General features: G+C 45.5%; 1 protein-coding gene and 1 long non-coding RNA gene across 2 annotated transcripts in view; one reads left to right on the forward strand and one right to left on the reverse strand.

Moving 5' to 3' along the window:
- Positions 1 to 22,947, reverse strand: part of MARCHF10 (membrane associated ring-CH-type finger 10) — a 72,992-nt gene that overhangs the window by 25,297 nt on the left and 24,748 nt on the right. The window contains exons 4-5 of the mRNA XM_016128236.2: positions 15,410 to 15,581; positions 3,480 to 3,662 (exon numbers count right to left, since the gene is read on the reverse strand). Coding sequence (XP_015983722.2) covers positions 3,480 to 3,662; positions 15,410 to 15,581 — 355 coding nt within the window. The remainder of the gene's footprint in view (positions 1 to 3,479; positions 3,663 to 15,409; positions 15,582 to 22,947) is intronic.
- Positions 7,740 to 22,947, forward strand: part of LOC107501772 — a 74,443-nt gene continuing 59,235 nt past the window's right edge. The window contains exons 1-2 of the long non-coding RNA XR_001594864.2: positions 7,740 to 7,911; positions 11,546 to 11,640. This is a non-coding gene — a long non-coding RNA (uncharacterized LOC107501772). The remainder of the gene's footprint in view (positions 7,912 to 11,545; positions 11,641 to 22,947) is intronic.

Genomic DNA, 22,947 nt, shown 5'->3' on the forward strand with positions numbered 1-22,947 from the left:
GGAGCGGGTGCGCCCACACAGCCTGGGCTGAGAGCTGGAACCGGAATCTTCTGGTCGTTTCCTGAACACACAGAACCTGCTAGATGGTGGCAGCTGCTCGCTCTGCCCGCCCTGAGCCCATTCAGTTCGGCCTTTGGGACACATCTAACAGGCAAAAGAATTAACTAGGGCAGCTTCTGAAAAGCAAACTGGAAACTCAACAGGAACCATACGCTTATTTCACGGAAGCTACAGAGCTGTCACCTGGAGACACTGACCTCCGGGGCAGGAGAAGTCACAGGCGAAGCGCTGCACTGCCACTCCTGGGGATCCTGAAATCCCCCAGGGGATGCATCTCCACCCGTCCTTGTCACCGTGAACTGCCTTTCTTTTAAAAAATTCAATCAGCGAAATCAGTGATCCCCTGGGTGTGTGTGTGTGTGTGTGTGTGTGTGCGCGTGTGCGCACGCGCGTGCACACACGTGTGTGTTTCCCCTAAAGGTGGCAGACTGTGCCATTCTATATTTATGCTATTTTAACCCTATTTCCTGCGTCTATCAAATAGGGAGCAGATTTTATAGCTCTAGGCCCGGGAATAAACACCCAGTGTGGAATGCCAGGGACATGCTATTCATAGAGCAGCCCCACAGATGCTGCAGACGCCTCTCTGAGGCTCTGCATGGGCTCCAGCTGCGAGTAGGGAGCCTGCCACTCCCAGCAGTTCAACGAGGAGCAACCGAGTGTTCCAGCAACTGAGATGAAACCAGGAAAGGCATCCGTCCACCCCAAGACTGTGCCATGCCTTTGCTCTAGACTTTTCCCTGCACTCGGCCAATAGACACCTACATTCTGACTGCCATATACTTTCTGCTGTTTTCCTCTGGTTATAAAAGTAGTCGGTGTTCATGGTAGAAAATTTGGGAAAATACAGAAGATGAAGAACAAAGAAATGCCACCTGTAATCCAAAACTCGAAAAGATGACCATTGCTACTATTCTGGAATTCAGTCAAAGCCTTTAGGTGGCGCTCCCATGTGCGGGTTTACTCCTGGCCCTATAGCCTTTGTTACGATTTCTCCTGCTCTACCCGCCTGGTCCCCAAAGGCATTTATTTGGGTCTCTCATCTAGAAATACTGTTTTAAGAAACAAAATGGAGATAGTTGGGTGTATGCAATTTTTATGACCTGCTTTCTTTCCCCAAAACTTTTATTGTGAGCATAATTATTCTTTAAGAATAATTATGCTCACAATAATTATTCTGCCCTTAATTATTCTTTAAGAATATATTAATTATAAATTAAATAAACATAATTTGTTTAACTTTTCTCCTATTGTTGGGTAGGCAGTTTGTTTCAAGATTTTTGCTGCCACGAATTACACGGCGCTGAATGTCCCTGCTCAGGTTTCTCTGACTACCTGTCTTCTCAGAATAGATTCATAGGAAGTAAAATTGCGAAGTCAAAAGGTCCGAACTTTCTAAAGACTTCGACGCACGTTGCCAATTTCCGCTTCGTATCAAGTTACCATACAGGTAGGAAATGAAAGCCTCTCTCATAACCCGTCACCAGCATGTCAAGGGCTTGACATACCATGTGACACAGCTGTGCCCAGGAAACGTTAGTTATTAGTTTCACTACCAGTATTATTATTTTTTCTTAAATTTTGGCCAATCTGGTCGGCCAAATTTATCTCATGTAAATTTACATTTATTCCTCAGTGAGGCTGAACTTTCAATGTGTAAGAAATATTTATGATGTTGATTAGCTACTGGTATCTAATGTTTATTAGCTACCTGTATCTCTTTTACGAAACTGTTGGCTATGCCGTTTTCCTATTTTTCTGGTAGGTATTCGTGTTTTTCTTATTGGTTTGTAAGAGCTTTCTACGTATTACCTCTTTGTTATATTTGCTTCAAATTTCTGATACAATTCAAACGTCTGGCTCCTACTCCAGTTTATGCAAACCACTTTAGAATGTGAGAAGAAATTAAAGGGAGACTAGCAGGGAAATAAGTAGGGGAAGATAAGGAGCCCTGAGTATAACAGAAAATTGGGACAAATTCTCAGGTGAATCTTGGGATAATGGAAGGTGTCTTCTGGGTGCAGGTGGAGGATGTATGAGGCTCAGGGGTCCAGGTGTGTTTCATACATGGGGAACCTCACCTTTTGAACAATAGTCACAAGTTCATGAAGGGCCATTGGGAAGTGGCAGGAAAGAAACAATAGCTCTCTATCCATCATAGCCAGGTGCTGGTCAGAATATTATTTCCTTTACTTATGATAGCAATGCTATAGAGTAGATTTTATTATCCTTATTTTAAGAGAACTGTAACCTACAGTGACTACTTGACCACCTAAGGCTCTGCCACTAGGAAGAAGGAGAGCTGGAATTAGAAGTGAGGTCTGCCCTTACCAGCAGACCTAAGATAGAGCTGAGGCAGTGATGCTAGTGCTGGGGAGCGGCTGCAAATACAGATGAAGCTGCCCTTGCCTGCCAGCCCGCCACTCACCTCCTGCTGGGCAGCCCAGTTCCTAACAGGCCAAGGACCAGTACCAGTCCACAACCAGGGGGTTGGGGACCCCCACCTTAGATCATTGGGGGCCTGGGGACGTCTAGTTGCTATAGGTTCACATACGCTCTAATTGTCCCTAATTCCAAGCCATCCAAATACTATCTTCTATATTTACATGTGTCCACCACAGTCTATATCATATTTTAAAATAAGGGCTACTATGTTCAGTGGGTACTGAGGAAGTACGATGCTCAGTGGTTTCCATAAAAAGAAGAATGGGTCCACGGCAAGGTTGGCTGTCAAGTGTGAGTTTCCTGAGTCCCACAAGGGTCCCTTGGGTCCTGTCCTTCTGCCACCACAGGAGAGGGCAACATGGATAGCAGAGCAGCATGGCTTAGGCCCTTAGGATGAATACTCAGGACTGAAAGAGGAGGCGTCTGTTAAACCGGCATTTTGAAATACGGCATGCATTCATTTCAATGTCATTTCTTACACATTAAGATCTTGGTGCCTTGGATCAGAGCTGAGACCTCTGTGGGAGGTGAGGAGTCCGCCACCCACAGACACGCATCCTCATCTCCTGGGAGGTGGGCGAACATTGTGGCCAAGCGAGATATTCCCAGAGCAGCAGACCACTTCTCCACCCCCTACCTTTCCCCAAATCCCACCACCCACCACCCAAATGCCCCCTCTGGAAGCCTAATAGCGGGCATCCACACAAAACCACGCACGGTCACGCTCGTGGAATAACGACAGAGAAAAACAAAAAATAAACTCCTCTCTGCCCTGCCTTTCCCCACCAGCCTCCCTTGGAGAAGGAAACTAGATCCAATGGTTTGCTTTTAAAACCTGTTAAGCTCCATTTTAAGATACATTTTCCTTCACATAAAAAGCATGAGGCTTTAAAAACCCTATAGAATTTATCAGGTTACAGCACAAATCAGTTCTCCTCTCTGAGGACCGAGAAGCATGAACCGCTGGTCCTTACCTGCTCCCCTGAGGGCCGGTGCCCTCCCTGGCAGCTGCGATTTCTGTCTGCTTCTGTCCCCAGACGCTCTCGGGCTCTGCACGTCTGGGCTAGACGCTCTTGGACTCTCCAGATCTGGGCTGACGGTCAGTCTCCCCAGGTTTGGCCTCCTCTTCCTTGACAAAATCTGTGGTGCCTGGGCTGCTGAAAGGTGCAAAATCTTTTCAATAATTAATTTTTTACAGGAAAGCATCTTCTGTATGAAGACTACTCAAAGGCCCTGCAAAGGGGAAGGCAGTTAAGAGAATGGACCGAGGAAGTCAGAGAAAGAAGGGTTGGGTTTGAAACCTGCGTGACCTTAAAGCCACGTGGGCCTGGGCACATCACTTCACCTCTCAAAGCCTCAGTTTCCTCACCTGTTACAAGGAAATAATAATAATAATACCTACTTTACAAGGCCATTATAACCAGTAATGAGCACCCGTGATGTCTGCAATGAGGAGTCTGTAGGGGCCTTTTGCTGAGAGGTTTCTAGCTTCCAACTCACTGATGTTGGGGTGGGCCTGCTGGTTCCACTATCAAGAACCTTCTATAGTTGGGACACACAGAGGCCCTACTCCTTACATGTCACCCAAGTTTGAATCACAGCTGGTTTTGTACCTGCATTTTCATATCCTCATGTTGTTTATTAGCAGCTAACATGGCCTTCCAACAGGCTCCCAAGCGTCTGGGGACCCTGCACCTTGTTCCTTGCCTTTGCACTGCCCACCACTCTGATGGGGTGACACACTCACAGGAAGTCCGTAGCTGGGGTGCTAACATGGATCGAGTTCCCAACAGTTTTGTTTTTTTTTTTTTTTTTAATTCACATTTTACATTAGGTTACTTTTGGCATGAATAATCTCGGGTTCGTCCTTCACAGGTGTTACACACCAGTGCACATGAGTTTGGGGAAGTGTTTTGCTGTTTTCCATGCATCTCTACAAGTTCTTGAGTTCACAAGCAGTTAAAATTGTGAATATCTGGACTAAAACCCTTCCAAGAGGATTTTCCTGGCTCATCCCCTTTTGGACAGTTCAGAGATTCCACAAATAGCCGTAGCCAGCAGGCAACGGGGGTAGAGCTGGGAAGGGTCCCTGAGTTGTGTGCGAGAGAGCAGCCCTGGCATGTGAAGACAATTGGATTTATGGTGCAGAGTGTAAGTTGTGGTTGAGTGAATAGTTTTCATCTAGATTCAGGAAAGGAATGAAGTTCTCCTTGGCAGCCCCCGAAGCCTAGTTTAATGGGACGACTAGATAGATACGACCTCCTTTCCCTGACAGGGCTCAGGAGGGGGAAGGCAGAGGGTGCTGTGCCCCAAGACAGAGAATTTACTAGAAGAGGGGAGCCGATGGTGGTGTCGGTTCTGGCTTAGGGCAAGTTGGTGGAGCCTAGAGAAGCTGTGGGCGTGACCGGGAAGGAGAGGAGAGTTCTCTAGAAAACGAGAACATAGTCTTTGGAGGGTGGAGGGTGGTGATTAAACATGGTTTCACTGACCAAGAGGAGGAGAGTGAGAGGAAGAGGCTGAGAGAGCAGGATCAGGCTTTCCTCCAGTCCCATGGCTTCTGCTTGAGCCTCCTCCCTCTCCGGCTCTCAGGAGTCACCAACTGCCTCCTGCCTCTCACCTGACTGACAGGGGAGGAAGCATCGGGATTCTTATTTACGGAGGAAGAAACAGAGGGCAGACCAGGGAAGGGGCAGGCTTGGGGCTCAGGCCCTGTCCCGTGCGTATTTGAGACCCGGCCTAAAGGTTCTGGTGACAAACATTTTCACTTTGATTCCCAGCAAGAATCCCAACAGAATATTCCAATGTTCTTCACACCCCAGGCATCAGAACAGTCACAAGGCCCACAGCCCCCCAACTCCCCACCCCATCCATATCCCGTACATCCTCAGGGGGAGTGATCCTCCCTCTCAGAGGGCCTCCCAGCCAGTAGGTCCTTCCAGATCTGTTTTCTGTATTAGGTCCCCCTTGTCTGCTCTGACTTTACTATGGCCAGAACTGACACGGTTCTAATGACTTTTGGCATGGAAATCTTCTGCAATTGCCTAATGTATGTGTCTTTTCTCCCCAGTGGGACTGTAAGCTCCTTAAATAAGGACCCCGTCTTAGCTAGCCTGTGTGTTGCCTTGCCTTTTCCTGCAGGAACATGGTACTCGCCTAGTATGATCTGCAGGGCTCGAGGAGATGCATTCAGCTAAAACTATGGGAAATTTTAAAAGTAGAATAATTTTTTTTCTTGTGCAGAACACCCAAGATGGCTGAAGATAGCAGGCTGTTTTGTTATTCAGAAAAGTGCTTTCTTCGAAGCGTCGGATCTCTTGAATGATTACCAAAATGCTTTCCATGATCATGTCTGCTCTAATCGAGCTTTCAGCAAACTAATTAAGCTGGATGACTAGAGATTGTTTGGCAGTGAAGAAGCCACCGCTGGTAGTGCAGGCGGGATCTTCTTACCTTTGGCAATTTGAATGTCAGTATCGGCGACTGTAAAATGGGAATATTGCTATCTTGTTGAGTTAGCGTAAAGTTTAGTAATAATGTAGGTAGGTGGTCTAACTTGGTGTCTGGTACATGCTAACTGCTAAAAGTAGTAGCGGCCACTTCTATAAATCGTGATGAAAATATACCTAAAAATTGGAAGTCTGAAGTCACTCCCATGAGATAACTGAATTTGACCAGGAACTTATTGTTATGCAAGCTTCACAGGTTGAGAATAACTTATTCAGCAGCCTTCATTCCTGACTCCCTATATCCTTTTACAAAATCCAAAAGGTAAATAGCAACTCTCTTTTTATTATAATTTGCTCAACAAATAGCTGTGTGTCTCGGCTATGCCATATCTTGAGGGTTCACGAAGATGAGTAAGATACTTCGGTCATGACCTTAAAGATTATAATCTAATTTGGCTGCATCGTTGACTTCTTCCCCGTGAAACCCTTTAGGTTCTATGGAATGCTAACTCTTATGAAAGAGTCCCCCTTCTCCACCTGTGACTGCAGTCATAACGAGGTGACTTAGACTGCACAGTTTGTATGTACCTGGATTTCAGTTCCCGATCACCTCGGGACACGTTCTTAAAAGTGGACAAATGGCAGACATTTGGGGCCTTTCTAGGATCGCCCTCAAAGTGGCATGCGACACATAGTAATCTGCAGGAAGACCAAGTCGTAGCGACACTGGAAGATGAAGTATCACTCCCTCTGCAGGCGGCAAGACAGGCCCTTCACCTTACAGAGGAGGGAGGGCATCGTGTTCAGGAGATTCGTCGCCAGGCAACTCACCATCCTAAAGTTTGTTAGTGAATCTTGGGAAGACTGTGGTTGGCTTCGGACATCACGAAACCCATACTTTGTTCTAGCATCTGAGCAAGGCGGTGCCTCAGTTAATTTGATAATGCTGGGACACTGTAATTATTGACTGAGTAGTTCTTAATTTGGCCAGCAAAGTTAATAAAGGCAGGAATCTCATATTTATACAAGCTCTTGACGGCTGTGAAAGTCCATTTAATAGTACATATTAATTCCATGCCGCCGATAACTGTTTGGTTCCTCCCATCGCTTGTCATACACAGATACGGTTCTCGATAGACACAAAGAATGAAAAACAGAAAATGCCGTTCCTGACCCTTTTCCCCCTGCCCCTCACTACCTTGACTCGGACGCCTGGTACCCAGCAGGTGCCCAGATTCTGTCTAAGAGACGCCTTGAATTTTTATTGCTTCCTTTCATTTAGATCGTGGGAAGAATTACAGCTTTATCGCCAGTTCTGGCGCTGCCTTGGTGAATGGCAGCTCTCTGTACCGTCACAAATAACAGGCTCGTCTATCTCCCCGAGCCACGGTGCTGGAAGTGTGTGTTGTCTCGCATACCCGGAGGGGATCTTAATTAAAGCTTAATGACGTACCATAAAGATGTTTTATTTTGGACCCCAGGAGGTGGGATTTTTTGATTTGGGGGAAATGTAGCACCTAATAAGTAGGCAGGAAAGGGAATGTAAACAGCGACTGAGCCCTCAATTTGTCCCTGCTCAGTGTGGTTCTGAACAGGCTTGTCGTTCCCGCCCGCCCGTGCTTTCCCCAGGCCCTGCCCCTGCGCCCCCTCTTGGGGGCCGCCTGGGGGCGCGTGCATTCACGCGGCCCACGCGAGAGCCCGGTCGGTTTCTGGTGGTGACGTTCCAGAGTGCGCCAGACACAGGAGAGAAGAAATCGAATGAGTCTCTCGAGAGAGGATGGGATTTTATTGGTGGCTCACTCCTCGGCGCTAGATGCACACCACACCGCCGGGTGTTGGTTGGTCATGGCCTTGCCCTCTGGGCCCCTTCCCATCCGTCTGCCTTCTGGGAGCCTTGGTGGCCCCCTCTCCCTGACTCTACGGTGCTGTGTGCCTTGCCGAGGGCGACTTACCACATGAGGTAAATTTTACTGGGCCGTCTGGGGCCAGGCAGGCACAGCACGGGGGTCTCGGCCGGGGTGGGGGAGGAGACGGGGAAATAGCACAGAGCTGCTGGAGACTGGGGCGCTGGGCCCGGCGGGGACGCGGCGGGGCTCACGAAGGAGGGAAAGTGAACGGGAGGGAGTTGGGTGGGACGGTCCTGGGCCACTGCGGAGGCAGGTGGCACGAGTGGCAGGACGAGGCAGCAGTAACTGGTATTGGGCTGCAGGACGGGAGAGAAAGCAAAGACGGAGCAGTAAGGGGAATATTCAACACAGAACAGGGGGTGCTCGCTGCTGTCACCTGCACAAAAGAAAAAGAGCAGTAAGGAAGCGGCACTCACAGTGGGGAAGGACATAAAAAGGTCTGCGAAGGGGTCGAAACTCAAAACCTGTTCTTCGGGGAGGGGGAGGGGGAGGCGTCTCCAGGTGTCACGGGGCAGGAGGCACCCAGCGTGGATGGATCTCAAGGTCACTGAAGAGTTAACCAGGGAACCGGCATCAGCCGTCACACCCTTTTCCAGCCAATAGTCTCTGGAGTCCTTGACAGATGCAGGAAAGTTATCTCCCCACTAAGTTCCCACGTGGAAGCTCTCGGTCCCATGGTCCCGTCTCCGCTCCCACAGCCAGGCTAATTAGCTGTGCTGGCAGCGGCATATGGCGGCCGGCGGGGTCTCGCCTAGGTAAGGCTGCCCCCGCCCCAGTCCTCCAGCTGCACCCGGCTGGAGGCGGTGGTCATGCCTTAGTCTGGCCTTTCTGCTGCAGACGGGAAGCTTGAGAAAAGCGAAGGAAGCAGAGAGATCCTGGCAGGATTATGGGAAGGGAAAGGGACCAAGGGGTTCGGAAAGCAGGTGGACGAGGGAGGTGTCCAAGTGAAGTTAATGATTTGTTCACTAACTTCACACTCAACCTGCCAACCCTGCTGGAGGCAGAATATGGGCGCCTGACGGAGAAGTCACGATCAGAGAGACCCCCTCGTGCATGACAAATCTCTCGGCTCTGCCACTAACCAGCTGGGTCACCTTGGATCAACTGCTTATCTTCCCCAAACCTGTTTCCTCATCCGCAAAATCAGATAAGTGTTCTCTCTAGCCGTGCTCCTCCAAGGGTAGTCCTTGGATGAGCAGCATAGACGTCACCTGGGAGTTTCTGAGAAACTCAGAAACCCAGCCCGCCCAAACCTACCAAATCAGACAGAACATGCCGTTTATCAAGGCCCCTGGGTGTTTCTCATGAACTTGAAAGCCTGAGAAGCAAGACTCTGAGATAGGGCCCAAACCTCCGTGACGAGAATCACCTGTAGTGCGCGTTAAAAGCAGCTGTGCAGGTCCCAGAGTGGCGTTTCTGCTGCTCTGGGTCGGGAACTCGAAACCAGGCACAAATATTTTCATTAAGCACCTTCTTGGTGATTCTTAGCATCAGAGACGTTTAGGAAATGCTGCAGCTAAAATCAGTTCCAACTCTAAAAGGCCATCGTTTTAACCATCCAGTCGAAAACCACTAAAAGCGTATCTTGCTTTACCGCGGGATCTGCTCTGTCGTACTTCCCAGGTGGGAGGCGGGACTCTCCACCCGCAGAAACATTACCACTGGCTTTGTCGCGATAATCGCTTTCTTCCGAAGGTCTGCAACTGAACCAGTAACATCTCGGAGGAACGCCTGTGCCTGTAACGCAGGGGTCTCAGTCCTTATTTACTGGAGTCCTCTGTAGGATCCGACGCTTTTATCCACTCCTTCCTTTCCAGATGCCTCCCTCCGCTCCTGCGGTGGTTCCTACTTCTTGATTCATTTCTCTGTGGTCGTCTTCTCTCATTCTTCCCTTCACTCTTCTTATCGTATCTCTTCGTACTCCATCCACCCTCACAGGGGAGACACTCTCAGTTTTCGGCTGCCTCTTGCTCCCTGCAGGCCCTTGGATTCCTACTGGCAGTCGGGGACCTCAGCCCTGGGTGCCCGGGTGCTTCCTGCCATTTCCTTCTGCCCGCCCCTCAAAGGCAACACCCGCGGAATGGAGCCCACCTCTTCTCACTTTTTCAGCCTTGGCAAAGGCAACCGCCATTGGCCTAGTTTTCTGGGCCAGAACTCCGAGTTCTCTTTAATTCACCAAGTCCCACCAGGCTCTCTTCCTTCAGCATCCCTCAAGCCCAGGTCAAGCCCTCCTCACTTCTCTCTGGGTCCATGGCAACTACTGCTTGTCTGGCCTGTTGGCCTGTGTCTGGCGCCCTCATTCCCCCACGCCAGCCAGTGCCAACTTTGAAAATACTAATCTTCAGGCGGGTACTAGACTTATCGGGGGGATCACCTCGTAAGTTATACAAATGTCTAATCACTCTGCTGCACATCTGAAATCAATATGTATGTTATTGAATGTCAACTGTAATTGAAAAAAAGATGCCGATCTGAGTGCATCACTTCCTGCTCAGCTCCCCCGTCCCTGGCTGATGCTCCATCCTCTTCAGCATGACGTTCAAGGCCCTTGAGGACCTGGTCCTTGCCTGCCTATACGGTGTCAGCTTTACGCTCTACACTTCCTGATTTGTAGCCTGACCCTAAACCAGAGCTGCTCACACTTGTTGAAGGCCGGTTTGTGCAGAGGTCTTGTTAAAGGCGGGTTCTGGTTCAGGAAGTCCGGGTTGGGACGTGAGGTTCCGCTTTTCTAACAAGCTCTCAGGTGACGCCTCTGCTTATAGTCTGGGGACGCTCGGAGACACAAGGCCCTAGACGATTTGTAGTTCTTCAACGTCTCTCTGTCCATCTCTTACTCCCTTCTTCCTTACTCTCTCCTCTACGTCTTTGCACGCTTAGCACATCCTGCTGGGCACGTCTTTCTTGCCTTCTGCTCCTGGCTAAACTCCCTGTCTTTTGGGATTTTCACACCGTTCACCCCTCCTGAAGCTCTGAGACCTTACCTTGGTCAGGGCTTGCTGCCGTCCTGCCCTCCCACTCGGCTGTGAGCCCCTGGAGGGCAGGTCCTGTGTGTTTTATTTCCGTATTTTCGGGACCCATGCAGTGGCTGACAGGTAAGCTTGCAGTAAACGAATGCTGCAGGGCTCAGCGGGTGACTGACGGGTGAGGAAACCCACCCACACACCCTAGTGTCACGCACCCTGGCAGTGTGGGGGCAATTGAGTGTATTAACTAGCGTTCCACAGACACTGGATAAATGGATGTGATGTCTTCACTGCTAATCAAATCGTTAAACTATTTTATAATCGAGTTATGACCTTTCTTACATCTCAAACTCTTATAAAGTTGCTAACCCGAGAGCAGCATGTGGTGTTGGGAACAGGCTTCGCAAGCAGAGGGAGGACTGGGGATCACCCTTTACCTAAGGCCTCGTTTAGACCCAGGATTTTACTCCTCCTGTCTACCTGGTGAGGCAGGTAAGAACTCCATTGTGCTGATGAGGAAACTGAGCTTGGAGAAGTTGCCAGTTCACATTTATAGGGCTCTAAAGCGGTAGATGAGGATTCTGAGTCAGGACTTCAAACTCTGGGCTCTGTGACATCTCTGAACCCCTGGCTTGGAAGCATTATCACAGAGGAACTGAGGATTATGGTTATCTGTATAGAATAGGAGCATTTTCTTATGTTGGTTGTTTTCTAACTTGGGCAGATGGCTTGGAAAGTTGTTGGACACCAGAGGACTTGCCTGGAAACCTATTAATCTTGGCCTTTCAGAGAAAATCTTCATCAGAATTTGCATGCAAGGTGAGTTATGAAGATTTGGGTTTGCTTCAAATTTCTCTTCCAAGATGCTCTTCAAATAAATATTTCCCAATTCAAAAGAGACCGCAGTTATTTTAGATGTTTATCTTTATAGAGCTGAATTCACTGCTTTTTCTTGGTTATATAAGAACATGTCTTCACGATAAGCCACTATTAGGCTGAATAGGTTTTGCTGCTCTTACAGATCTGAGTGTGGTAATGACTAACGTCGGACTCGATAATAAGTGGGGATAATTTCAGAATGCTTGGCTTTGTTTTAAAGGGCAAGATTTTGGAAGCAGAGTAACAGGACTCCATCCAGATCCATTTTCCTGGCACATAACTAGGAGGCTATGCTCAACCTCTAGGTGAGAGGAGAGGGCAGGAGGGGGCACCCCTGCTTCCCATGTGCCTGGCACTGGGTAGGGCACGCTTTAGGACCCTAGAGCCAGAATCCCACAGCACAGTGGCCTTTGGATGCCTCTACGTGTCCTGGGAAAGGAGAGGTGACTCCTTTCCAGCTCAGGCTGGGGCTGGGCGGGGTCTGGGGAACCGGAAGGAGTCCAGGAGGGCTGGAGGCCACCGTGGCTCCCCGAACGGCCCCGTCCCCCCGTACTTGTTGGGCCTGCTCACTGCTCTGCTTCTCACTGATCCATCCAGAATTCTGAAATAAGAATACGTTACTCCGCTAGGCTTATTTCTCGCCCCGTATCAGCATTCACCTTCATCACGAAATAGGATTTCTGCATCAGTTACACATCGGACCCAGTTGGGTCTTGACTCTGCCTGGATTTTCCATGTCTTTTTTGGTGATAAAGCAAATCTCTGGCTTGGTAAATGTTTTCTGATTATTCATCCGCACCCCCCACCTCCATTTGGTGTATTGCTTTGGAAATTCAGGGTATAGTAAAAGCGTCTGTGCCTGCATTTATGTTAGGATTTTAAAAATAGAACTCTGATTTTTTTTTGGCAAAGGAAACAAAGACCAGGGGGAGAGGGACCACATTAAGACAAAACGGTTTTCTAGTTTGTTCTCCCTAATAAATGCAGCTCTCATGTGCTAGATTCGTGATGCTCTGATGTAGCAAGGGCTTGTGATGGCGGCCACTCTTCTAATGGCTGAACATATGTTCTTATCATGGAACTGTCAGCAGTCCCAGCAGGTAGGATCTGTTTAGAGCCCCCCCCCCCATTTTACAGATGAGGAAACTGAGGCACAGAGAAGTTACTTGTCCAAAGGTACATAGCAAATAAGAAGTGAGGCCCAGGTGCTAATGGAAGCATTCTGACGTCAGAGCTCTTGCACACCCCAAATCCTCACCCCCCGCTGCATGGAGAGAGAGCAAGGGTAAGCACAAGCCGACTCGTTTAGAAACAGTTCCACGGAATGTATGACCTTCATTTAAAATGCGCGAATTCCTTCTCATAGCGTGTGAAGAACAAAGAAAATTTGATGCCTTTTTGGTTATTAATCTACGTGTAGAAGGCACTGATGATTCCTATATCGTAAATAGTCATTTTAGGGGTTCTAGATGGCAGTTCACATATAAGGAGAAACTCTTTTATGACATGGATTATTGTTATGTAGACTTGCATGTAAATCAAGCTGCTTTCCCCAGCTATGTTAATCTATTCAGTAAAAGTCTGGCGTAACACTATATGAAAAGTCAACCAATCGGGCAGATGTTGCAAAGGGATTTCACTGGGTTCGATCCTTCAGTTTTGCACAGAATCCGAGGCCTGACATGGAAAGAAGTTTGGGGACTCACTGCCAGCTTTGGATTGCTCCCAAAACACTTTTGGAAAATGTTTCTCTACAGAGGTGCAGAAAAGCAGGAAACCATAAATTTACCTGGTGAATTGGATCAGTGTGTCCAGATAATTCAGGTCCCAAATCCTCTTTTTCTATAATAGCAGGGTATTAATTTGAATTTTCTCAGTTGTCATCGCCAGTCAACTGGACTTCTCCTGAAGAGACTCGACCACGTCTCTCGGCTCTCATTTTGCTATGCTAATCAAGGAACTCTGAGGACGAGTCTACATGCGTCAGTCGAATGGATCTTAATATACCAAGGCTTTGCTTTTAGCTGACTTCATGACCAGCTCAGTTTGCCTCACAATAGACTTGGCTTCTACGGCAACTGACGTCAATCGCCAGGATTGCTACACTTGCTGGACAGCCAGGCCACAGTTCGGCTCACGGCTGCATGAGTCTTGGACAGGTTTGGGGCCATAATGTGACGAGAAAGCTGATGGTTTTTAAAGGCTTTCAATACAAGTAATATTCCTCGTTTGATGAAATAGAAATCTTCCTGCCAACTTGCTCTCTCGCCTAAACCTTGGTGTTTTCCACTCTAGTGATTCTTCCAATTTGTCATGTTACGGAAGGTAAAGTGAATTAAGTCATCCTTTTTGTCAGTGTTGTAAGTTCTATATGGAGAACTTACATCCGTATTAAATAGACAAGCTAAAAATCATTAAGTGGGCCTAAAATGTTCATTTTAATAATTGTTCTCCACAGATGACAAAACACACCATGTGAACAGCTACCCGGTTTTAGAAAGAAGGCTAAAAATTATATCGAGCGAATGGAGTTGCATTATTTAAACTTATATTCAATTTTTTTCTATTAAAAACATCCTCAATTCAATCAATTACAACATGTATTTTGAAATATTTGGGGGATGATCTTATCTGCCCCATTTCATTCTTAAACAGCTGAATTAAAAATCCAATTCCTACTAAAAATCTTCAAAATGAGAAATTAACTATGATAATACTCTCTCTCTCCCCCGATTAAATAAGGAAAGAGAGCTGGGCTTTGCCTGAAAGGACTTCATTTCAGAAGTCAATTTGTTTTTTAATTCATTAAAGCAATCAAAGGTGGGTGGCTAATAGAGAACGGCCATTTTCTAAAAAATGCATTAAGACGGAGCTGGACGGCTGGTCGCATGACAGGCGCTATTTAGGATTAGGAAGTAGTTGTGATCTAATGTAAGTGAATTGAACGCTATTCAGGAATTCTTTGGCAGTTCATTTGGATCATTTCCATTCCACTGCAAACAGAAGGCAGACCTCTCTGCCCAGTTACCCCAACTTCAACGTCAGTTCCCAGAAGAATTGAGTTTGTCCTACAGAGGTGGCTTTGATGGGGATGAGCCTGAGGGACTGTAAACTTTCAGTTGAATTTATCCCCTTTCTGGATACTATTAAATCACGCCTGCCTCAAGCAGAGAACTGGTCTTGGCTTCAAAGGCAGCTAAAGAGTGAATTATTTACCAAATTGCACAAAAGGGAGGATTTATCAAGCCCCCTTTTTTCCCATAGAGGACAACCCCAGAAGTGGGGGACTTTATTACTTTCTTTCTTGGCTCTAAATTATGCCATTCAGATGCTTGTGAAAGCTTCTCTTCATGCTCTTGCCTGAGTCATAAAACTTGATACCTGGGGCCAAATGCCTTGATCCCTCCTCCCTGCACCCCCACCCAAGGGTGAAAAAGATGAAAAGGAGGCAAAACTCTAGGCCAGAGCCACACAAAGCCAATGACCGTGCAGAAAATGCTGGCAGTGGAGACACTTACTCTGCATAATTCACGCCTGATATTCTACACCGAAGTGCATTTTACCATTCACGTGAGGTCATCAGACCTCCAAAACCTGAATTAGCCACTTGGAAAACACTGAGTATAACCCACATCACCAGTTCGACTGTTGTCATTGCCTTGAATACCCGTATTTTAGACTTTGTGAATTTTAATAAAGCAGCACTCACCTGGAGAGGGTTTGCTGGGGCTGCCTTTCTCCGGTTTTCTTTTAGTCATGGTGCTTTTGTGTTTCTGCTTGACTGATGGTTGGTCAATCGCTGGAAGTCTGGAATCGCACTTAAACATAGAATTCTTGGTGGATAATTTTGGTTCGGCTGGAAGATCCTCCTCACTAGAACTCTACCAGAAAGGAAAGGCGTCTGAGTATCAGTGGTCTAGTAGGTCACCTTTGCCAGGCAGAAGGAAAAAAGACAAGCCAGATGCAGTGACCCTTCCACCAATAACACCGGAGCAACCTGCCATGTGTGTTCAATACGCCCTTTCGCCAGCGAGGCTCTGATGGACTGGGCGTATCAATTTAGAAATAATAGAAAGGTTAATGAGTCTGTTTTGTAGAACATTATAATAAGAACGCACATTTATGGGTCCATCTTGCAGAACATTATGAGAAGAATGCATTTCTGACCCTTAAGCAATTCAACGACCAATAACCAGCTCGTGTTAAAAGCTACATATGTAAGCAGGAGAAACTATCAGTCCTTCTAAACTTGTTGCTATTTGTAATTTGAACTACTTCGGGGGTGGGCGAGGAAAAATGTTCCTTGCGTTAATCATATACTCGACGATGAAAAGGAAATTTAGATATGCGTTGACTGAGTAAGTAAGACCTCAGTTTAATATTCTGAATTATTGGGTGTGACATAAGACAGACTAATCTTTTTAAAAGTCCCCTTCTTGTCAGTCTGCTATAAAGAAGTCAGTATAAATCTAGGCACAAGACAAATCATGATTCAAGCAGTGTCAAAATATCTCAACACAGCCTTGCAGATGCAATAAAAATTATCCAGGCGTTCAATAATTTTTATACTTTGCCACACTTCTACCCACCAAAGAAATGACGAAAACAATATAAATGGCTTATGAGAAACCCGGCCTTGAAGGATTTAGGTCCTGCTGTTAGCATAATTTGCTAGGCGATAACACTCTGCAGCAAACGAGACCCACAGGTTCCGCCTGCAGCACCCACCCGGGCTGTCTCCTAATGCTAACATTCAACTCTCCTGCATGTGCATTAGTCCAGTACCGAAAAGTCCTCTGAAAATGCAATCTTTCACAGACACTCAATGCGAAATTAATGTCCCCCAATCTCCCCCGCTGTGGCAGTCCGTATTGATCTTCTTCATCGTTCTCACTGGCAGTTGCGGCATGTCCATTTTTAGGCTCCTGATTCAGGAAAATACTCCGAATAGCTTCGAATTATGGAGTGCAACATAAGACAACCCAACTCTAAAAAAGTCCCCTACTCATCCGTCTTCTTTATCCTCTGATATTGTAAGTCACATTTTGTAATTTAGTGTCTGGATCCAGCCTTCTAACAAATAATTGTTGTGTCTCCCCGCATTTCCAGAAAACAGACCACCCTCAGATAAAGGCACAGGAAAAGAAAAAAACATAATGAATTGATTGTTCTCCTTTTCCCCCTTTTGATTCTGGAATTTAATAGAAACCCTTGAAAATTATTCTGAAATGTCAAAGATGAAACCATTAGGTCATTTCAGAACATGAAATAGGCCCTCCCTTCTCAGAAAAGGAAATGTGGGCACATTTTAATTCTGATGCCTTAGATTGTCAGAGGTCAGGACAACGGTAGTGAGCAAGAGACAGAATTCCTTCCACAAACTGCTCAACACAAACAACTCATAGTAGTGGGTGGAGAATTCTTGCCCCAGGCAGTGGGGAGTTGGGAGGAGTTGGTAAAGAGACTTTATTGGATGGGGTGTTAAGCCATCTTTATCCTTCACCCATTCATTATACCTTAAGCTTTTAGTAGCACCAAAGAGGTGAAAGAAAGAAAGCTTGGCCAATTAGACCATGCCTGTTACAAGTGGAATCGTGCACCTGCGTTCAAAGAACATCCTTCTCTGGTTCCTGGTTCCATCAATTTTACTTCTAGTTGTTAATCATGCTTAAGAGTCTAGAAATTGCAGCGGGTGGAAGTGGGTGTTTTGTCACTTGAAAACTAAAGCCAGGATGGAGAGAAGTATCATACTTATGAATGTGCAACTGGATCTTTTCCTGCTTGCTTCATTGAGTAATTTTAGGCAAATCACTCGAATTCTTTGTGTCTTTATTCGTGTCTTCTTGTGTACTCAGCCATTTGCATCTATCCTGTCCCATGAAAACCGTCATATTATCTGGGGAGGAGGATCCTTGGGTGGGAGAAGTTGCAGTAACGTATTCTGGCACTAAAGTGTGATATTTACGACTCAGAGCCCAGCTTCCTGAGAGAGTCCTGGCTCTTTCACGCGGTTATTGTGCGACATCTCTGTCTCCGATTTTCTCATCTGTGAATAACGGTGTCCACCTGTTGGTGGTTCTGTGTGGATTAGATGAGTTAAGACGTGTTTATAGCACTTAGAACAGTGCCAGGAGCATAGTAAGTGCCATGTAAGAGTTGGCTTTTTGCAGTTAGGCACTAATTCATGTTCAGCCATTTCTAAAATTAACTAACTGTCGAACATTAACTACCCGCTCTTGAAACCAAAACCAAAAGCCCCAGTGAAAAATCCTATTGGATTTTCACCTATTTCAAAGATATGAACAGAGAGCTGGGTCAGTTTCTATACTGGACTCTCGATTTTTTTCTGAAGGCTGTATCACTTATGATAGTCTCGTAAATAGCCAGTTGAAACTGACCTACTCTTAAGAAAATACGGTGCAATTTCTTTTTCAGACAGTAAAGCTCGAATGGTAAATATGTAACAATATTTAAAGATTCTCAAACAATAATAATTAAATTATTTTGATTTAAAGTTAATTTTGAAACTATGTCTTTTCCTCTTGTAATTTTGAACAGTAATTACAATTTTCATTTCTTCCCCTACATGTTCCTCAGTTAAAGTGTCACATGGAGGTGGACACAATAGCCCGTTGCTATTCCTTTTTTTTTGGGGGGGGGGGACCAGCTCTCTTTCAAAATCTAAGCCTAAAACATAAACAAATAAACAAATTAAACAAACCAACCCAGACTACGTGATACATGTATAGACTTTAAGTTCTCTGTTGGTACTAAAATGAGAAAGCCCTAATAAACTCAAGTTAACTAAACGAAGTTATTTCAAATCACTATTTCCTGGAATATTATTTCTGTGCTTAACTTTTCCAAAGATCCCCAACTTGTGCTTGTGGCATCATTCATACTGAAGTAGAGAGAGAACCTTGCCGCGGGCGAGGCTCTCTCAAAAGTTCAGAGGAGGACTTAGTAACATTTTAATGGCTCTAGTTAGACCTCCTGGAAGATGGTCAGTCAAGGGCTATGAAGTGGGATGGCTTTCCTCAGGAATGGGAGAATGACTAAATTTTTAAACTGGGACCTAACAAGGTTGAGTCTGAAATGGTAAGGTGATAGCGAACAGAGATGATCCGAAGAGCAAGGGAATGAAACCAGTGAGGGACAGAAAAGACAAAGTCATTTTCCAACTCTTGTCTGATGGCTTATTTCCAAGACCCAGGAAACTGTTTCTCAACTGGAATGCCTCCTGCCTCCCCAAGGCTGTGACACTAAATTCAGACGGATGTGCACAAAACCCATTTTTTTTTTTTTTTGCCACGTGTCATGTGACAGAGGGCTGAGCTGAGTGCATCTTATGATCTAGTGCAGACAGGGCACGAGTTGCTGTGAATAAGAGAAGAGGCAAAGTGTCAGGCCGGTGCCGGAGAAAGACTGTGTGTTTATTACATTAGGTATGAATGTAGTCTCATGAGATTATGAAAGAGGATGATCAAGGCAGTGAACCTCGACACTCAAACAGTGACAACATGGGAAGGGTGACCAAGGGATGCAAACGGGTACTTTCAGAGTACTGTCCCCAAAGTCCACATTCAAACTGCGCCACAGATAAACAACCACTTTGAGGAATCGTGGGCGGCTTGCTCACACAGCATCCTGGATGGGATGGATACCTTTACGTGTTCAAGAGATACATACAGTTCTGTTCTATGCAGAGTGCTGCTGTAGCACGAAGCAGGCTAAACTTCCTCTCATCTAAAAGAAACTAAGAACAGCAAAGTCCTTCACATGCTCAAGACAGTTTTGAGCTTATCAGAATTGTAAATTTGAATAACAACAAAGAATAGAGATCAGTAACCCTTTGGGGTTTGTTCGTTTGTTTTTGACTCAGGCTCTACCCACCTGAATCAAACTGCTACTTAACCCCATTCCTCCCTCCCACCTGAAGACTCAGGCCCCCTTTGCCTCAGGATGCTTTTTGGAGTCAGTTGGGCCGTCATGTGCATAAAAACCTATCTACACGACTGACTTCTGTAGAGAACTCTCTGCCACCTGCCTCCTTCTGATTCTTAGGCTAGCAAGTTAGAATGACCCAGCCTGAGACACTGATCCAAGAGCAACGGTGGCCTCAGTGACTAAAGTCTTTGCAATGTTTGACAACATCTGGGTCTGCTCTCTGAAGGAGAGGTACGTGGGAGTTTAGAACTTGCTTCACAATCACTATCCGTCCAACTATGGAATGGCCTCTGGGTGAAACTTAGAGCCGCAAGCTACTGAACTGGCAAACATGACCTGTCTTCTGACACTTGCTAGGCGTTTCTTACAATGCAGATTAAACCCTTGAGTGCTATGGAGAGCACTCTTGGTTTGCATGGGTGGTGACCACCCATTTTCATATTTTGAGGACTGGCGTGTATAGTGTTCTTTGGAGTTTTGTGTGATGGGCAGTAAGGAAAGAAGTAGTATGTGGCCAGAAAATTGTTGGATTTAAAAATTTGAACACCGAAGTGCAGTTTTTAGCAGCACATTGAGATGGCCCTCATTTGGGTATTTTTCAGGTATGGTTTTGCTACAATGTAGTTCTCCTTCCTTTATTTAAATTCACATTCTCCCTTTAGCTGGGAGGAACATCTGAGGAACACAAAAGACTTGGCCCTCAAATGGACCTCATCCATGAAAATGCCTCCTACTCAAAGTAACGGGCCATAAAACATGGGAAGTAGTTGAGGAGTAAATGCAACTACTATGTCTTCAACCCCGTGCTGGGCACTGTGAAGGAATATAAAAAGATGATGCTTATACTGGGAGAGAGAAGATTTATAAGCAAAATACAAAATGTTTAATTAAGTGACAAATTGGGTGGTACCAATTCTAAATTTCAAAGGAACTCACAGAAAATGGTGAGGAGTCAAGGGAGGCTTCATGAAGGAGGTGGTGTTTTCTGGGAACTGACGGATGTCTAGGACCTGGCTTCGGCTGGAGGCAGCACGTGAGTCAAGGCGTGGATGGAGTAACAAGTGTGGCATCGTTCTTGGACAGCGAGGCGAGTGGCCAGAGCAGAGGGTTTGGGGAGGAGAGATGAGAAATAAAGCTGGATGATAGGATGAGGTCAGATGTTGGGGGGCTCTGAGATTCCAGCGAAGAAGTAAGATTCAACATGGTAGAGAATGAGGTCCAGCTGAAGTTTTCTGAGTAGAAAAATGCTTAATGTGGTATTTAAGATTAGCTTGGATGTTTCCTTCAGTGGGAGAAAACAAAGCATCCTGCAAATTTGCCAGTGAAATAATCCTTTCGTAGTTTCGGTGGCTTATTTTTGTAAAGTGTAATTCTTAATTACAAAATGAAAAAAATAAAGACAAGCAGAAAGAAAGGAAATTTAAAAAAATTCAAAACCCCATCGACCTTGACGTAAAAAACTGCCCATAGCTTGGGCTGTAGTCTTTCGGACCCCTTTGGAGTGACTGTGATGGAGACTAGCTTCCCACTGAAATCCCTTCCCCAGTGATGAGAGTAGAGGCCAGGAGGTGGCTGCCCAACCTTGAAAGACTGCTGCAGCCTCCCCAGCAACGAGGTGTGGCCTCAGCAGGGAAGTAGTGTGTGCAGCACAAGTGAGGGATGCAGCCTGCCTCAGAACCTCTGGCCCTGCACCTTGGCTAGAAAGGTTGCGACGCAGAGTCGTGGGTTGAAGAGAATAGAGCCATCACCAGCTTGAGTCCCTGAAAGTCCCAGTGGCAGAGATCTGCCTGCCGATCTGATTTATCTAACCTAGACTGTCACAAGTGTGAGAAATAAGCCATCTCGATTGAGTCATCGCATTTTTGGTCCCTTTGTTATGGCAGCTAATAGGAACACATTTGTTTATGCGTATGTGCAAATATTATTGTTTTTTACAAAATTAGAATTGTACCAGGCGTACTGTTTCACTTAGTACATTTATTGCATCAATCGATACCTTTCTGTATTTTTTCAACTTTCTTTTGAAAAATTTCAACCACCACAAATAACCCTTTACCTCGTCAATTTGCTTTATCTCTATATTCTTTTTCTGAACGTTTCAAAGTGACTAGATTTCATGATATGTCTCTAAGTACTTTAATGTGCTTCTCTATGAAAATAGACATTCTCCTCTCCCACAAAGCCACAATACAATTATATTACCTAAGAAAATTGAATAGTTCCATAACATTATCGAATATGTAGGTCATATTCAAACCCAAATGTCCCCCGAATGTCTTTTCAGCTTTTTTGTTTTGATCTATGATCTATCAAGGTACATGCATTATACGTAGTTATTATGTCTCTTTAGTCTTTAGTTCTCTGTCCTTTCTACTTTTTTTTTTTTAAATAAATGTTCTAAAGAGTCTCAGCCTCATAGAATGTCCTATATTCTGATCGTGATTGTTTCCTCATAATAAAATTAAGGTTGAGAATTTTTTTTGGTATGAATAACCTAAATGTGGCGTGGCGTCCTTTATAACATCACATCAGCGCCGAACGATGCTGTTGGGTAATGCCGTTTGATCTTTTAGGGTGAGGCAGTGACAGCCAGATTTCTCTGATGTAAAGGTGCATTTCCCCGCTTTCGTAATTAGTAGGTAATCTGTGGGGTGATGCTTCGACACTAAATAGCCTATTCTTAAACAACATTCACTCGATGATTTCAGTATCTTTTGATGTGCCTTGCCTGTATTGATAATTACAGTGGGGTAGCAAAGTGATAATTTTTCTTATTCTATCATCTCTTCTACAATTATTAGCTGGCATTCCTCTCTAAAAAATAACTCTCCCTCATTTATTTATTTATTTAATTTATTATCACCGTGATCTCAAGGATATGTTTTCTTTAATGTGTTTTCTGCAAATTTTTTGATGCTCAAATTGTACCAAAAATGATGAGGGAGAGTCTATTGAACTTGGTCTTTGACTTGAGTCTTTGAGCACTTCTTTGCTTTCTGGCACAATAAAATAGCCTCACCTCGTACTTTATCTGACTCAGAAAAGGAATTAGCTATTTTCCCGAGAAGCCCTGGTTCCTTTTAGGTGAGAATGGCACTGAGCAACCAATATCTGCATGCCAGGTGTGTTCACCACTACAGGAGTGACATAATTCCTAAGTCCTTTCAGTGGAGTTAGTTAGAAACATGTATTTTAAAAATCACGAGTTCATAGCAATATTTCTAATTAAGATGTAACATTATATGGGGTTTTCCTTCCTTTTATTTTATATTTATATCCCTTTTATATTTAAAATATTTT

This window comes from Rousettus aegyptiacus, unplaced genomic scaffold (genome assembly GCF_014176215.1).
Source record: "Rousettus aegyptiacus isolate mRouAeg1 unplaced genomic scaffold, mRouAeg1.p scaffold_m13_p_6, whole genome shotgun sequence".
Taxonomy (NCBI): domain Eukaryota; kingdom Metazoa; phylum Chordata; class Mammalia; order Chiroptera; family Pteropodidae; genus Rousettus; species Rousettus aegyptiacus.